The following is a 17,966-nucleotide window of genomic DNA, read 5'->3' as shown; positions in this document are numbered from 1 at the left end:
TAGTTGATTTCATTTTTCAAATTCTCCCTAAGAAAGAATCTTTGTCAAAAGGTGAAGTAGCAGACACTTGGTTATGCTATGGAAGCTACTGAATTGCACTGACTAAATGGTATCAGGTACCTGCATAATTTTCCCTCTTGTATAACGTTGCTGTACCTGAATTTTTCTCTGGGAGCTGATTTCCATTGACATCTCCTTTGGGGTAAAAACAATGACCTTGATTTTTAATTCCCAATTTAATACTTTAAATTGCCTTCTTAAGTTTCTTTGCTAGTTTCCCCTGTTAAGCGGTTCCCTTCACTGTTCAGTCTTTGGTGCCTACAGAAATAAGCATAGAGCAAAGGGATATGTTTCCCACTGCTGAATTGAGGCTGATGAAACCAGTGAGGGCAGAAATGACAGGCACAAGATACTTGCGTTCATAGCCGGAGTGTGTAAGCCTACCAGCTGGATCTGATGTTAATCACATGTGTAACTGCCACAAACTTGCAGCAAGACAGATTCCTTTTTGAGACTTACATCACAGGTTATTTATGGTTAAATGCGTGATCAAACATCTGAGATTTACCACACTGTCCCCGTCATGCTGTAGGCTTAAATGTACACTAGATATTTCACTACTGCTGGAGGTAATTAACTGTTTCATATTTACTCATCTGCTGACATGTCTAGTTAATAGTCATGCTGCCTGAGATAGGAATGTTAGGTTAATAAAAAAAATTAAGTGCCAATTAAAATCAATGCTTAATTCTTTCAGATGCATGTAGTACTTCTCAGTCTTCCTCTGAGCCTGCAGCAGTATTTTACTGGAAACTTTGAACTCGGAGAACTCTAAATTAGAGCCCTGATGTTCCCTTCCAGAAAGGGAAGTTAAGCGCCTAAAGACTTTTTCCTAAAAGCAATTACAATGAGGGTAGTAAGCATTTTGCTATGCCTGAAAAACCAGAAACTGTATGAAAGCTTTCTAGTTCCCAGCTGTATACAGATATCTAAAATGGAAAAAAAAAAAAAAAAAAAACCTTCATATTTACCTGAACAAGGCTGGGCTGCCTGTCATTAACTCGAATTAAATTTCCATGGCTGCCATTTTCCTTCTTAAGGTATTTCCTATGGCCCTCAAAAATTATACTGCAGTTATTTCATTGGGTCAGTTTCCTTAACTTAAAACTGCTTAAGAATTTGGAGCATCATGCCCATGTTGTAAATGAAGCAATGAGAAAGGTGTCAAGAAACAAAAAAAAATCCCAAATTTTATTAGTGACACCTAAAAGCGTCCTTTCTTCTGGGAAGCTTTAAATTAGCTGCAGATGCCTAAATGGGAGTACATCACGTGCATTCTACAAAATCCATGCTGAGCTTACAGCTTTCACCGACTTCTAGATGCAGCAACTGGAGCTGTAGTTAGAAAGCATTGAGAACCTGAACAGTGAGACAATTCTGAGAGAACTGATGCACTGTAGTTAATTAGGGTTCAGCCATAGGATTGCCAGAGTTTTTTGGGGGGACAGATAGCGCATATGTAACATTTTTGTTTTGCGATGGGACATGACAGCTTTGTAGAATACTGTAAAACATTTGGGAGAAATCAATTATTTTTCTATTTATCCAATGGAATAGCCTATTTTGACAAGGAATGATATAATCACCACCTTTGATTAAGGCTTGCAAACTCTTCTATAGTTAGTATAACAGGTGTAACATGATACAAAAAAAAATTCTCTTCATTACATAGTTGTTTTTGAAGTGTATCCATAACTGAACCTTGTGTTTATATATAAGTGAGGCTGAAGTTTGCTCTCAACTGTAGCCTTCTGAAGTATCTCCTGTTTCATACACAGAAGTTACTCTCTCTATTCACTGATAGATGCCTTTGATGCAAAGAACTTTAGAATTGGAACCAAAATTATCAGTTCATATAATGCTGGCTGTTTCCACCATAGCATTAGAGAGCACTTCACTCAGTTTAAAATTTAAGAAGTTGAAATGAGCACAGTGGTTCATATATATCCTTGTTTGCTAATGCTGCTGTAGAGAAACACAGTTTCACACGCAGGTAACTATTTTTGGTGGTTATATTTGATTAATTCAACCACACTTGATTTTTCATGTGTACAAAACAAAAAAATATCATTCGGGCCCAGAAACAGCAATTTGCTTTTGGAAACCACATCCTTGACTTGCAGCATTCGATCTTTGCATAGTCATTAGTCTGCTACTCGTCTGAAATGCCAGCTTGGCAGAACAGAGCAACTCGTATACAGTAATTCCCCCACACGCACACTGGTGCCCCATCTAAGTGGTTCTTGCTCTACTACTCATCTTTGCACTTTTTCCCGATCAACTTGTGGGAAAATGCTGTTTGCAGGACTCATAATCACTTACAGTGCTCATGTCAGAATGGCCAAGTATAAGTCAGAGCCCCTAACAATCTGCTTTTGTTTCAACATAATGCAAACATTATGAGACATGTTCACTTCTTTCCTACGTCTAATCAGTTTTTAGCTTGTCAAGACTTACTTTGCATGAGATTTAAGTTCCCTGTTTAAAAATGTGCTACTTTTACACCACTTGAATTACTAGGAAAACCTTCTTGAATGTATTGTCAGTTGTGAAAGCACATGTGTCTAAGTTTGCATTTGTCAGTATTGTTCTGCTGTTTGTACTGAAAGTCATTTTGAAGTTGCTACTTAACACTGTACTTTACTATACCTTGTAATTTTTTGGGATTCTTCACTTACATGCTTTAAATGTTCCCAGATGCCTTTAGTTTTAGCTGCTGTAAAATAGCTACTCTGTTATTTGATATACAATTGTTTAAAGAAAGAACTCCATTTATTTATACAGAGACATTTATAATATTTTACAAACATTCTTATATTCTGAATAAATATTTCTAATTCTATGCTATACTGTTTTAATTAAAGGGTAAGGTTGTCCTATAAAATAATTTGTAATCCATGTAAATACCAAACCTGAAATACTTACATTAAATCAAAAGCCCTTGTTGAAACAGAGCTAAAAATAAAGCTCAAGCCATGTACAGCCTAATCTCATTTATCACCAGTTTTCACTTGGCCGCTTTTTCAAGCTTGCCACACCTGGGAGGTTATCTTCTGAAACAGGGAAGATAAAGTACAAGGGAGTACCATATGACTCTATTATACATGATGTCAAGCAGCTTTGTAATGCATCTGTCAGAGAACATTACGTTGTCAGTTTCCCACTACAGAACAAAAACCAAGCACCTGTGATAAGAAAAGGATAGTACTTTAGTCCTGTATCATTACACCTGCGATTTTATAGATCAGAAACATAGTACTTAATTTTCCCCCAGGATCCAAAGAGAAGCAAGCATTCTACTGAGAAGCCTAGTGCTATAGTACAATTTTAAGAATTGCTCAATTTTACATATCTACTTCGTATCTCAAGCCCTTCTCTATAATCTTTGTTTCGTTTTGTTTTTTTTTTTTTTTTTGGTTTTTCTCCGGTACCAGGAACCGAACTCATGACCTTGCGCTTGCGAGGCAGGCGCTTTGCCGCTGAGCTAAATCCCCAGCCCCCTTCTCTATAATCTTGTTTTAAAGCAACAAACTGTTCTTTGAGATAAGGAATACATACCAGTTCTCCATTTTCGGGCATACTCTACCTTTTAATATTTCTTCCTGTTATATAAATATAACACGTTTATCATAGTCGCTATTTTTTATTGGTCCAGAGACAGTAACCAAAATACAAGTAACTCAATGCATAATAAGTAGCAACTAACAGTAGCAGAAGTTGGGATGGTAAAACTACCCAAGCAGCCAATTTTATTGGTATTCCATTGCCTAAATTTAACAGAATAAGGTTTTTACGAAAAAACCAGTATTTGAGCAACCTTTCATAATTGTATTTGATAAGAGTTTTTAGTTTCTAAATTGGTATTATTTACATCAAAAAGCTTACAAAAGTTTAGAGCACAAAAACCATTAAGATATTGGACTTTATTCATCTTTTCAGTGGACATCTCCAAGTCTTTGGAAGTGTACTGCTCTTGCAAACACTAAAATTTCAATTCAGAAACATGAGTCACTTGAAATCTTTTATTTGTGATAGTTATACCCAAGATAAGTTAAAATCAGTCCTCAACTCCTTTTATTAATACTGAGGGGAAAAGGCAAAGCTATTGTTGAACCACTGTGTAATAAATCCAGAAGTAAATCTGTTTTAAAGGTTTCAATCCTTGTAACTACAAGGTAAACTCAATGGGTATTTTGGGGTTCTTTATTGGCTCTGCTTGACAACTGAAAAAACCAGCAAGAACTTTATTGCTACTGTAGACAGAACCACTTGAAGGGTTTACTTATACAGTCTTTCCACAGGCATTAAAATGCCCTGAAAGGTAAAGTAATAAAACGCTGCTATAATTTAAGCAAAACTTAAATGTTAAGTGATTTCACATAACACAAAATTACTGGAGAAATAAAGTTTACAAATCTATCAAAATATCACATTTACTCTAAAGTTCTTTTCACTTCTTATATAGTCATACGTCTCATTTTTCATATATTTAGCAAAACCATTTCATCAATTTTTACCTTCCACTTTCATATCTCACAAAAATAACTCAACATAAATCAGCATAAATACCTATTTTTCAGACTAAAATTTACTACCAAATTGTTTAAGACTATCTTCCATAAGCATTATCTAGTTTTCACAACAATGTAAAAAGCCACCAAATCTTTAGAAATAGGCACAGTGTATAAAAAAACCAATTATTTCCTTTCAAACTAAACTATGCACTATTTTGGTTAGATGAAAGACAATCTTTAAGATATTTCACTTTAACTAATATATAAACACTTTATTTGATTAATCACTCTGAAATAAGATGCTTTCAAAGTTTCATTAAAGCCAACACACAAAATTAAATCTGAACTGTACATAGATCTAGGATAAATCAGTACTTAACAAAGTTTCTTTTTAAGTACAATAAGGTTTTAAGATAGTAAGCAAACATCAAAAATATAAGAAAAAAATGTAAATCAAAACAGTTCATGGTTTATTGTCCTTTTCTATTTGATACTGAAGAAAAATAATATTGTGAGTGTGAGATTAGCCATCTCCTGTTCTAACTTTAAATGAAAAGGGAAATTAAAGTCCTACTTCTTTAGACACTTGTACTTGACATTTGATCGTTACTTGTGCAACATCCACACATAAACCTAAAATGAACACAGAGACAGCAGTGTCCTAGGACAGTAGTGAAATGCAGGAATTCTCACAGATGCGTCTTCTGTGCTTTTCTATCAGTGCATGGAGAACGCAAGTCCACTGCTACTCATGTTCCAAAAGTAGTAACATCAACCAAACGGCTGAGGAATAGTGATTACTTTTCTAAATTTCATTCAGTTGAGAACCTTTACTTTGCTTTCATTTGCTGCCACTCATAATTTATTCCTAAATATTACAAAAAGGCATGTGTTAATTTCTTAAAGCTTGAGATACGACAATGTAGAGTTGTGCCCCAAATATTTTGCCAGTGTGTGTATCTATATTGTTTTAGAATTGTGGATTCACTAAAAGTAGATTAAAATGTTACCTACCTCAAAAAGTCCACTATGCTAAGAAGACCCCGCAAAGACCAGCAAATACTGGTCAAATTTAGGGTAAAATTCCATTTTACCCTAAAACCACAGTTTTCTCTGTTCTCAAACCAATCTGACAGCTACGTGCACTGAGCGCCACAAGAACACAGGTGTACACAGCCCTGTTTGTGGCCCAACGGTCAAACTGAAGTCACCTTCTCCAGAAGGCAAATCACTACTTGCAAATTCTGACAGTGGTTGATACCACTGTCAGGGATACCACAGAAAAAAAGAAAACACAGGGTGTTGGGTGTTCCAAGAAGGGACAAATCATTAGGAAACCCAAAACAAAACAAAACCAGGACTTACTAGCTTCTTCCTGGCCTAACAGACTAAGAAAAAGTATTAGGAAGGAAGTCTTTAAACATAGCACTCAAAAGACTGGTCATTAAAAAAAAAGCCAACTGTGTACCTCCTAAATATATATTTAGGGCCTTAACTCTTCTAGTGAAGTATGCTAAGCAGACAAAGTCACACCACCCACAACTACTTCTGCATTCAGTCTCTTTCCTCAGAGCACCCTTAAGTAACATCGCTCAGCTAATACAACACCTTAGGAAAGGCTGGTCTCTTTTAGATTGTGCTTTCAAGCTGCTATGATACGGATAAGCCATCTCTTCTGCTAACTGCAGAACTAAAGGAAATGAAATCTTGTTATTGGTGATATTATGAATCTGGGGACCCAGAGTACACTCCATTATGAACATTTCCCTGTATTTCACGTTGAAGTAGGAGCACAAAGTCCACTCCCATTCACAACAGCTCCACTCTTCCACAGCTACAGACTGCTATGTGAGCAATAATTGCAGTTTGTCACAAAGAAAGTAGCTGATGAGCAACAAGTTGCCGTTCAGGACAAGTGCGTGGCTGCCCACAGCTGGCTCTGCGTGCTCTGGGTTATCTGTGTACTTCAGCGTGGCTGCACTTACTTCTGTGGCGATCAGCACAGGGAGAACCAGGCTCCCAAACGCTGGTCTCCAAAGTGAGGAAAACGACTTCTGACTCACTGAATTGCTTGGCAGTCATATCTAGGCAGTCATATCTAGAGAAAACCCCACTTCCTTCAGGGATCGAAAATATTTGGCAATGATCATATATATTAGACTATGCCTAAACCAGGCAATGATCACATTTCTGTCAGGTGCATCACACAGCTTGAGTTTTGATACATCTTGTACAATTTGCTCTTTAGACTCTTCCTCCCCACAACTATAGCTATCTTCTCTTTTCAAATGGGAACTTTTGTTTTAAAATAGTAATTTGTCGTTATTTTCTGAATATAGCATGAGATGAAGCTTGAGATGAACCATTTGCAACCTGCTGCCTTCGGGCCCAAGGGTACAGGCCTCAAGAGTAATTCAATTCTAGGGGGAAAAAGATGCACAAAAGTTCCATCATAAGCTTCTTTTCAGAATTTTTGGCAACTATGTACTGCACTTTAAAATCCTGGGACGTAACATGAGAAATTCTACCCAGGCTTCACCAAGCTGTCAGGAACAAGGTTTACCACAACGGTAGTTTTACTAATGTTGACCCATAGACGGGTGTATAAAGGAAAAGAATACCTCAGCAAAATAATGGCTTTGTTTTGCTTATCATCAATTTAAAGTTATAATAATACATTTGAGATCCTTCCCCAAGCTGGAAGATAACTGAAGTCAAAGTCACAAAGACCTAGTATTAATGATCGTAATTATGAGTGTAATATACAAAGAAAATACTGCCTCAGAGAATCCAAACACACAGTGAATGTCATTGAAAACAAAGTCTCTGAGCAAGGAGGTTCACTGATGCAAAGAAAAGATAAAAGCCAAGAGAGGCATCACAGTAAGAAAAACAACTTGGCAAAAAGTCTAATTTTTAAATTTAAAAAAAAGTAATTTTTTATAGTTAATTTTGCTCTCCTTACTGTAAGTATTGTAAATGTTAAAGGTGAGAGAGGGAGAGATACAGACAAAGGCAGCAGTAAGGGAATAGGAAGTCAAACTGACCGTAACGCACACACATCTAACTTTTCTAGAGAAGACAGAATGTTGAGTTTTATAATGGAATTTAATTCCTACGATGGAAGGATGTCATTCATTTAATTTGAGTTCTTGAATAAAAAGACAATACAAAGTACTAAAGTACTAAAGCTAAATTAAGTACAACCCAATCTTGTAGCATGAAATCATTATGTATCTTTGTTATCTGCACTTACTGATACTTAATACAAAAATAATGATATTCAAAGGTCAGAACAAGCAGTAAGCAAAAATTCTCTGACAGCACTGGAAGGCTTTATCCTTTATATAAATATATGTAAACACAAAACTTGAGCTTAATTTTTTAACATCTTTAATCAAATTTCACCTTTGCTACCAAAGGTCTAGTAGGTTCTCAGACCTCTTCAAATGCTCATGTCTCAGGAAGACATCAAATCTTAAAACCATCTATTTCTTACATTTTTTTCTCTTTTTTTTTTTGTAGAAAGCATGTAAACTGCATCCTTACTGTTTGGATCACAATGATTAAATACAAAAACAATTCATTTAACAGCCTATAAATCATTAAAGTTATACATAAAAGCACCTACAAAGTTTTAAAAAACAAGATTCACAGTGCACTGCACTTTGGAACATATATGGCTGGAACATAAGAACATTTAAAATGAGAATTTAAAGATCTATCTCACTCAAACACATAAAAATAATGAAACTGTAACTACTTTTCTCTAGATTTTTAAAATGCAGCACTCAACAGAAGTAAGTTATTGCATATTCAGCATACTTCTTTATCATATGATTTCCTCAAACCATGCCAAAGTATTTTAAACAAAAACATCTAGTCTTGTGCTAAGCATGGCGTATCTCAAGGTAACCTGAACACTGAAAAGCAGTAAAACAGATGTACATAAAACAGGTACATCCACTTAAACATTTATTCTGCATAGTTAAGTCACATCATACACACTTTTAACATGTTTAATCTCAACCTGTCAAGAGAGTTAAAAGCCTGAAGTTATCATAACTGCATCCCAACCATAACCTTAGTTTGTTCCACAGTGCATTAAATGAAGCAGCACAACAGTAATAACTACTGTAATTAAAACAATAATTGGTTGGTTCTTGAAAACGCTTAGCCACATTAGAAACCATACTTCTGGTAACTAATCTCTTTCGCTTTTTAGTATTGGGGGCTGAAAAATCTAACTCCACAGGCACCAAAAAGACTGACCAAAAGTATTCATTTTTTAAAAAGTCATGTGTTAAAAAAAAAACCCTAAAAATCAAATACTTTCCAGACAACAGTAAATAAGTAAAAATGATTTATCTGTTAGGCAAAGATTTCATTCCCTTAAAAATTAAACAGAAATCTGGAATGGTGGGACCAACTACAAATATGGCTCAAGGAGACCCGAGCAGAGCAGCTGTACTTCTGAGAAGAACAAAGAACTTTCAGATACAATCATGTAATGCATTAAAAAGCACAGGTCACAGGATTCACGAATTAGTCATGTTAAAAGATACAGGGTTATGGACACCTAACTCTAAACGCACTGCTGTAATTATGAATTCTGCTTAGCACCAACAGTGACACTTTCAATAATAAATAAAATTTCTCTTTTAAAATCGAGTCACTTAAAAGCTAAAGCAAAGTAGCAATACCAAGTGAATTCCTTACAATAGCCCTTCTTTTAAAAGTCCCAGAGGGCCACCTATAGAGAATAAAGATTTCTACAGTAACATTTATAAGCAGATATATTTTTGTGGATACCACTTGTAAAAAGATTTTTAAAACTCACATGACAGTCACACACATACATCAAACACTCCGTCTCCCCTCCCCCACGAGGTCAGATGCAGCCAAAAAAAGTAATGCCTCCTTAAAGCTCCGGTGATTGTCCTTAATTATAGCTGAAATCCTTCTTAAAATGGTCATTGCCATTTTTATTTGGATTTAAGAATCCTGAAGGAGCAAAATACATTCGTAGGATTGAGTTGTGTGTGTTACTTCCATGCTCTGGTTTTTCCCTAGCGAAATGCTTTATCTGAACTTAGGTAAACTGCGTACCCCATGCCTTCTGACTCCATCGTCCAGGGGCCTCAGTCTGCCATAAGAGCATGTCATTCTCTACCACTACTGTAAATTGGAACCCAATAGAACATCATTTTCTATAATCAACACTGATATGCAATGTAAAACTAATAATCTCTGTTTTTCATACATATTTACACAACTGGTATATGTAAATTTTCATAAGAACAAAAGCACTGTACAAAACCAAAGGCAGGCAAGATGGTGAAGACATGACCCAAAGTAACTGCTGGCCCTTGCCTCGTGCTCTCTGCTTAGCATCCACAGCTTCACTGACTGCATGCAGCACAATTCAAAATGACATCATCAACTCCACATCAACATAATCCCTCTCAGGCTTCAGATTTCGTGTTTATAAAGGACTAAGATTTCCCTTTCCGCATGATTACAGTACAGATGCTGGTTCTAAATAAATCCCTTCAACAAAACTCCACGCCAGAGTCCTAGAGAGCCTCACTGGTTAGACACAGAGAAAGGACCAAATGCCACCCAAGAGAGGAGCGGCAGTACTGACAGGTGTGACATCTTAGTGCTTACGTTCATTCACCTAGTGGATATGTTGTTTCCTTTGGAAATCTCAGATAAGTAAACTACTACTGCAATCACTGCACTGGGTAAATGAACCTTCTCATTAACTTGGCTACTTATTGGTGACTCAAATACTTTTTTCTTGATCAGAATACAAAATAAGACCCACAGTCACACAGAACAAATGCCCTCCAAAAAAAACCAATTTAAAACTTGTTCCAAACACTGAAAAGGTAAAACCGGATAAAAGGTTATAACTGCATTTACAGTGCAAATTCATTTCTACTTTCTCTTCGGGAAAAAAGAAAAAACTTCAGAAACACTGCCTCCCTGCATTTCTTTAAAACACCTGAGAAAGGTAAGGCTTGAGGAGACACCCGCTCAAATGCAACAGGTCTCTGATCTTGAGACTTCTACAATACATCTGCTGCCATCAAAGGTCCAAGATTTTCATTATCGCATTATGGTCAAACTTGAAACTCAAAAAAGCTCTAGACGAAAAGGGGAACTTGCAATGTCCATTACATGCCACAGACTGTTCCTCAGGATGTTCTAGCAACTGGTCTTCAATGGAGCAAGTCAAGTCATACACAGCATCTGCTTAGAAAACAAAACAAATGTGTTAAGAAACTTAGTAAGGAATCAAAACTGCCCTTCACCTTTTGTATGAGAAAGAAAACGCATAGAATATATTCATCTTTCTGCAACTACATCTAACCTAAGCAGAACCACCAAGACATTTTCTTTTCCCTAAACTGTTACTCAACTGAGTTTCTCAACTATTACTGCTTATTTCTCTACCTAAATATGCAAACTTAACTTTAGCCTGTAAGACACTTGATAAAATGGGCATAATTTTACTTCTTACATTTGCATTTTGTGCCAAAATAATGGTAGATTCTTTTTTTTTTGTTTTGGTCGCTTTTTTTTGAGACAGGGTCTCGCCATGCAGTTCAGGCTGGCCTTGAGCTCACTTTGTAGCCCAAGCTGGTCTCGAACTCTCAGTGAGCCTCCTGCCTCAGCCTCCAGAGTGCTGGAATTACAGGGGTGCGCCACCATGCCTGGCTTAATGATGGTAGATTCTTGCAAGGTGAAAATGAAAGTACTGTGAAAACTGCAATTACCCTTAAAGAATTGTAAAGATGACAATTACAGAAAAATAAAGCTAAACTTTACCAAATCTTCAATATATCAAACCAAAGAAAAACGCAAATTTTCAAAATCACAGCATGACAAAACTCCAATTACTCTGGGCTGTACTTATTTACTTAACAGAAAAGGGACCTGACCAGGAAAGCATGTTTGGAATGGAGTCCAACAGGCTAAGATGAGAAAGTCTGAAATGAGGCTTTCCAGGACAAGAGTCCTTTTATACTTTTTAAGAGATTCTGTTTAATAACAGATTTCTAATCACATGTTAATTAGATTTGGCAATCAGCCTATCATGTTCCCTGTCACGAAGGTGGCCAGAAAAAATTCTATGAAAAGGACCTCTACCCCGATGACTTCCCTATGCTAAACTCTTAATGAGGGGAAAAGGACAGACTCTTCAATAAATAATGGTGAGAAAATCGGGTATCACCATAGAAAGGCAACAGGAGCCTTACTACCTCACACAAAAATAAATTCAAAACCATACCCCTCCCTAGAGGAAACAGGAGGAAAAAAGGAAAAAGCTCCTCAAAACAGCTTTTAGCAATGACTTTCTGGGATGTGACACCAAAAAGCAAAAGTAAACAAGTGAGACTACATCACACTCAACTTTAATCATAGTTTCTACTTCTTCACAGTGAACTTCCCATGACAGCCTTCATCTTGGTTAATTTACAGACATTTTAAAATAGGGACACAATGCTTTTTATGTCTTCTTGAGAGTCTTCTATGCAAAAGCCTTGAATCTAAATGATAAATGCATAGCTATTATGCAAAGTTTCATACCACTCAAAACTGCACCTAACAGAAGAATGTACTGTACTTTCAAGTGACATCTATGAAATCAATATTACCAAAACACTTTCTACATTCATTACGATTAGTTTCCAAATCAAAAATGCCTACCTTTCATAACCAAAGATGGAAAAAGTGCAAGTATCATTGTAACAAAACCTATCCTTAGTATCACCTTAGAAAGTTGATTGCATTACCTCCATAACAAAATGAGAACAAGTTTCCTTGTCAATTCAGTGCTCTCTTTATATACATGTGAGAATAAGGTTTCCTCATCTTTACAATACTTAGTTCTTTCTACTGCCTGTAAGCTAGTGATGGCAAACCTTTTAGAAATGAATGCTCAAAAAAAAAAAAAAAAAAAAAGCTCAAACTGCAACCCAGAATCTACTTATTCATCATAAAGGGCCAACACTGCAATTAAACCCAAATACTAAAGTTTTAATTCAGAAAAAACAACTCATACATTAATATCTTTTGTTTTCAAAGAGAAACAACACGTGCTATAGGATCCACCACTATTACCCTAATCCATATAAAATTCTTGTAATATTCATGCATAGCACCAACGTTTGACATTCAGAAAACAAATAGCACATAGAACAAATAATTTCACCTTGATTTTTAAATTAATTCATTTTAACTCATTTCATGTTTAGAGAACTCCACATACATGAACTCGTTACAGAACATATGCAACTCTTCTTGTGTAACTATCACAGTTCATAACAAATCCTACTAAAGTCTGTTATGTAACCAGATCAAATCCCACGTGAGAAAGATTTCTACAAAATACAAATTAACTTGCCTGCTTCAAAGTTATCCTGAAGTTTTCGTGGATGCAGTTTCTTCTCACATTTCTATTTAAAAAAATACATGCACAACAGCCTCTGATTATTTTCACATTAAAAAATCTGAAGATATATTACCAGATTTCTCAAGAAAAAAATTAAAACAAGAATAAGTACTATTTCCATCATTTCACTGGGTTTTCTGTTTTGAACCTAAAATTTTTTGGTTCTGATTACACACAGAGGCACCATAAAAAAAAGAAAACTGTACATTTCTCAACTCACAGACAATTACTATCAACACTGCAGTGTTTATTTTTCCAATGAAGGCATGTACGCTTATAGTTTCAAACACTGTATAGCTTTGAAATGGAATTAAAGAGTATATACTATTGTTCTTTATTTGTTGTTTTTACGTGCTGGGGATCAAACCCAGGGCCTCCCACATATTAGGAAAGAGCTCCACCACCAAGCTACATCCTTACCAGTTCTATAACTTTTATAAATGCTAATAGGTTTTGAATGAAATACTTTTTCAACAAATGCAAACCTACACTGTCATTTTTACTGATTTAATGGTAGTATGATAGTCTATTGCATAGATCCACAACACTACATTTATCAACATACTCTTGGATATTTAGATTATTTCCACATTTTCACTAATATGAACAGTAAGGGGACAGTGTCTATTCTTAGAATGCCTCTTCCAGGAAAATAAGCAGTTTTCTAGATTTTTTATGTAGGCAGCCCCTCTCTAGACAGATGTACCAATTAGTAATTATGGTTTGCCAATACACTCAAGTAATACTGTACAATCTTTTTATATTTCCCTACTTGGTGAGAAGTGTGTCCTATTTTAATTTACATTCTTAGAGTACACATATGGTTTAATACTTTATATACATTTATTAGTCACATTCATTTATAAACTACTCATATTCTTGTTTTTTTAAACTTTCAAAAATCTACTCAAGTTTTTTCTAGACAAATGTGAGTCCTTTGTGAAGTTTCTCCAAAATTCACAAGGCTTTTGATTGATACTGAGTTAAATTTACACATTAATTTGTGGAGAATTAATATTTGTACAATATTATCATTAAGAAACTATTTCTCGGGGCTGGGGATTTAGCTCAGCGGCAAAAGCGCCTGCCTGGCAAGCGCAAGGTCGTGAGTTTGGTTCCCGGTACCGGAGAAAAACCAAAAAAAAAAAAAAAAAAAAAACCAAAGAAACTATTTCTCTACCTTTTGTTAGAAACAAGTGTTCAATTTTTTTTTTTTTTTGGTTTTTTTCCGGTACCAGGAATCGAACTCACGACCTTGTGCTTGCCAGGAAGGCGCTGTGCCACTGAGCTAAATCCCCAGCCCCATAATTATTCAATTTTATCAAAAGATTTAAGATTGTTCTTTGTTCTTTTCAATACTTTTATCAGAGTAGAGTGAAATAAAAGGACATATACTAACATATGTCAGTGGGTGGAGTCATCATACCTCAAGCTAAGTAAATACCACCCACAGAATTTATATAAAATAGTTTTTGATATAAGTTTGAAGTTAATACTATTGTCTATTTTATTAAAGAAATGAAACAAAAATGAATGAAACGATCAAAGGAAAATCCAACACACAAATATTAGGATTTACAGAAGAGATAAATGAGGATACTACTAGACTATTATTATTTTGTAGAGCACATACTAAATAGAAGAATGAAAGAAAATTCTATAAAATGTTCAAAACTATTTGTGTGTAGACCTACTTTAATGACAATGACACTATGAGTGTTTTATTTTTAATCAACTTAAATTAAAAAATGTAATTGTAAAATTGTCTCAGATTTTCAACTTCATTAAGATAATGGCTACAAATATAACAGAAGTTCAGATTAGAATGCTGGTTAGCAGAGGCTGTGGAGAGGACGCAAGGAGGATGCTAAGAGACTGATGAATCAGTGCTTAGTTACAACTACATGGGAGTAAGAAGTCCAATATATGAACCGAAGTACTAGTACCACAGCAGACTCAAAATAATGAAAATACAACAGAATGTCAAAAACCCAGAAGGAATGTGTTCTCACTCAAAATATAAATGATCATATAAAAATGAAAAATTAGATGTGCAACTGAGTGAATGTTACAAACCTGTAATTAAGAGTGGCCAAAGAGAGATTTTTAGTGAATAAATGTAACACTGCATAATTTAGCTCCTTTAAAAATCCTGTCACTATATTATTTAAAACAAGAACAAACCCATGAACATTAATGTGCTGGAACAAGGACCCTGCTCCACTTCAAAAAAGGAGTAAGTACCTACTTAGTACTGGAGTTTAACTTACCATCAACAGATTCTGCTGCTTGGCTGGTTGACTATGGGTCCCATTTGTTCTTTTCTTTTGACTAGGTGAGTCTTGATACTGTTTTCTGCCATTTCCCCTCATACTCTGATTCTGTTTTTCCAGTAAAAAAGAAATAAAATGTAAATCTACAGTACGATGTAAAAAACAAAAGAATATACCTCAAAAATGTTTATAGAGAGTTGAGTCAGCAAAGCCAAGAAAATTTTCATAATCACCCCATCAATGTATTTTCTTTCAGAAGATAGTGCTTCACAAAGAAAGATTCCTCTAAAGGTATAAAACAGCACATACAGTGGCTCCTAGGAATCACTGTATTGCCTCATCTTCCCATTTCTGCATATAGATTTTATTTATAATGCATAAATGGGGGCTGAGGGGTATCATGATAGTGCTGTGCTGAGAATGTACAAGGCCCTGGCTTCAATCTCAAACACTAATAAATAAATAAACATGAAATAAAATAAAAATTTAAAAAGTGTATGGAAAGACAAGTTTGAAAAACCTACGAGATGATCAAAGGGGCGCTCTTTGTGAAAGAATGCTGAGGCACAACAGCCACAGTTCTCAGGGCAAAACAACAGATGTGATCAATTATTATCCCCCAAAACTTACTTCAAATTATTAATAAATATACAAGCATTATCAAATAATCTTGGTTTATAAAATAATGATTGGTATTTTTAAATTCTGAGCCAATATTCTTAAATTTGACACAAAATCTAAACATGCAGCATGTTTTAAATCTTGCTATCACACTGATTTAACCTGAGTTTGAAACACTTTTAATTTACAAAGAGAAAAACCTTTGTTTTGGCTCAAAAAACACTTTTTAAACAAAATTTGTAATTCAAGACCTTGAGAAGATATCTATTTAAGAGAGTGGCTCCAGCTGGGTGTGGTGGTACACCCTGGTAATCCCAGCACTCTGGAAGGTGGAAGCAGGAGGAACCCAAGTTCAAGCCCAGCTTAGGCAACTAAGCAAGCCCGTCTCAACATTTAAAAAATAGAAAAGGGCTGGGGATATGGCTCATTGTGAAAGCCCTGGGTTGTTTCCAGTACTATAACCAATCAATATATTTAAAAATTAAACATATTAAAAAGGATTGTCTAAAACAATATAAACATTAATTTTTAAAGTACATAAAAATATTTATAATACTAGCAGTTATTAAATGAATGTTAGAGCAGTAACTGCTTTCAAAAATTCATGTTCACACTGTTAATTCAGTATCATTCTGGTCTTTCCAGTATTTTTTATGGTGATGTAACATACATAAGATATGTCACTCCAAACACTTTAATGTGTGTAATCAACAGCATTGGACACAATGTGTAGTACCTCTATTCATTTCCCAAACTTTTTCAGCATAAGAAACAGAACCTTCCTCCCTCCAGCCTAGAAAATCTCTATTTTCTGTGTCGCTATTAATTTATCTATACCAGGTACCTCATAAAAGTGAAATCATATATCTGTCCTTATGTCACTCAGCAAAATATCCTCACGTTTCACCTGTACTGTAGCATGTCTCAGAACGTCATTCCATAAAGGTTAAAATGCATGTACACACCTCATTTTACCTACTCATCTGTTGGTGGGCAAGTGCATTAGTTCCACCTTTTGGCTAATACAAATAATCTTGCTAACAAATTGGTATTTTAGGCTGTTTAAATTCCTGCTTTCAATTCCTATGGATGTTACTTAGGGAAGTGCTGAGCCACATAACTGTATGTCTGACTTCTTGAGAAACTGCGTATTGTTCTCCACAGCTGCCATACATTCTACATGCCCTCCAGCAATGCACAAGGATTTCATTTCGCCACAGCCTCACCAATGCTTCTTTTCCATTTTGTTAGGTTTAATTATTATCACCACTACTACTTCCATCCTAATATATGAGCATAATCTGTAGTTTAGATTTGCACTCCCCTAATAATAAACAGTGCTGAACATCTTTTCTGTACTTATTGGGCCTTTGAATATGCTCTTTTGCGAAGTATGTACATTTGCCCACTTTTCAATGGGGACAGGATTTTACTGTTGAGTTAAAGCAATTAATATATTCTGGATTAAACCCTTATCAGATACATGGTTTAGGATATATATTCTTTTTTCCATTTTGTAGGTTGCCTTTTCACTCTCTTGACAATGTTCTCTGAAGCACAAAAATTTTTAATTTTGACAAACTCAGTGTGTCATTTGAGGACTGGGTCTTGCCTTGAACTTGTGACCCTCCTATATCCACCTCCTGTGCAGCATGCTGGGATAATGAGTACTTGTCACCACACCCAGTTAAAGCTATACTTTTAAAAAATAAAGGAGTGGCAATGCAGTGGATAACTAAAATTAAAAATGGACAGATAAATAAATACATGAAAAAATGTTCAGCATCATTGGTCACTGAAGAAATGCAAATTAAAACAACACTGAGATTCCATCTCACCGCAGAAATTCAGAATGGCTATCATCAAGAAATCAACCAATACCAAATACCAATAACAAATACTGGTGGGACTGTGGGAAGAAAAGAACCCTTCTCCACTGTTGGTGGGAGTGTAGACTGATGAAACCACTGTGGAAATCAGTGTGGAGATTCCTCACAAAACCAGGATTAGAGGTCCCATTTAACCCAGCTATTT

General features: G+C 35.4%; 1 protein-coding gene across 2 annotated transcripts in view; it reads right to left on the bottom strand.

The window, feature by feature from the left end:
* Positions 1–3,687: 3,687 nt before the first annotated feature.
* The window catches only part of Dcp2 (decapping mRNA 2), a 55,605-nt gene continuing 41,326 nt past the window's right edge, over positions 3,688–17,966 (bottom strand). The window contains exons 9-11 of one of the 2 annotated variants that reach the window (XM_005376510.2): positions 15,309–15,419; positions 12,991–13,042; positions 3,688–10,832 (exon numbers count right to left, since the gene is read on the bottom strand). In XM_005376510.2, coding sequence (XP_005376567.1) covers positions 10,669–10,832; positions 12,991–13,042; positions 15,309–15,419 — 327 coding nt within the window. In that variant the 3' untranslated portion in view covers positions 3,688–10,668. The remainder of the gene's footprint in view (positions 10,833–12,990; positions 13,043–15,308; positions 15,420–17,966) is intronic. The other variant, XM_013506864.1, reaches the window with a different exon arrangement.

Source organism: Chinchilla lanigera, unplaced genomic scaffold (assembly GCF_000276665.1).
Source record: "Chinchilla lanigera isolate Chin_1 unplaced genomic scaffold, ChiLan1.0 scaffold00007, whole genome shotgun sequence".
NCBI classification, from domain to species: Eukaryota; Metazoa; Chordata; class Mammalia; order Rodentia; family Chinchillidae; genus Chinchilla; species Chinchilla lanigera.
The sequence above is the reverse complement of the archived record's forward strand: the minus strand, read 5'-3'. Positions and strand labels throughout refer to the sequence as shown.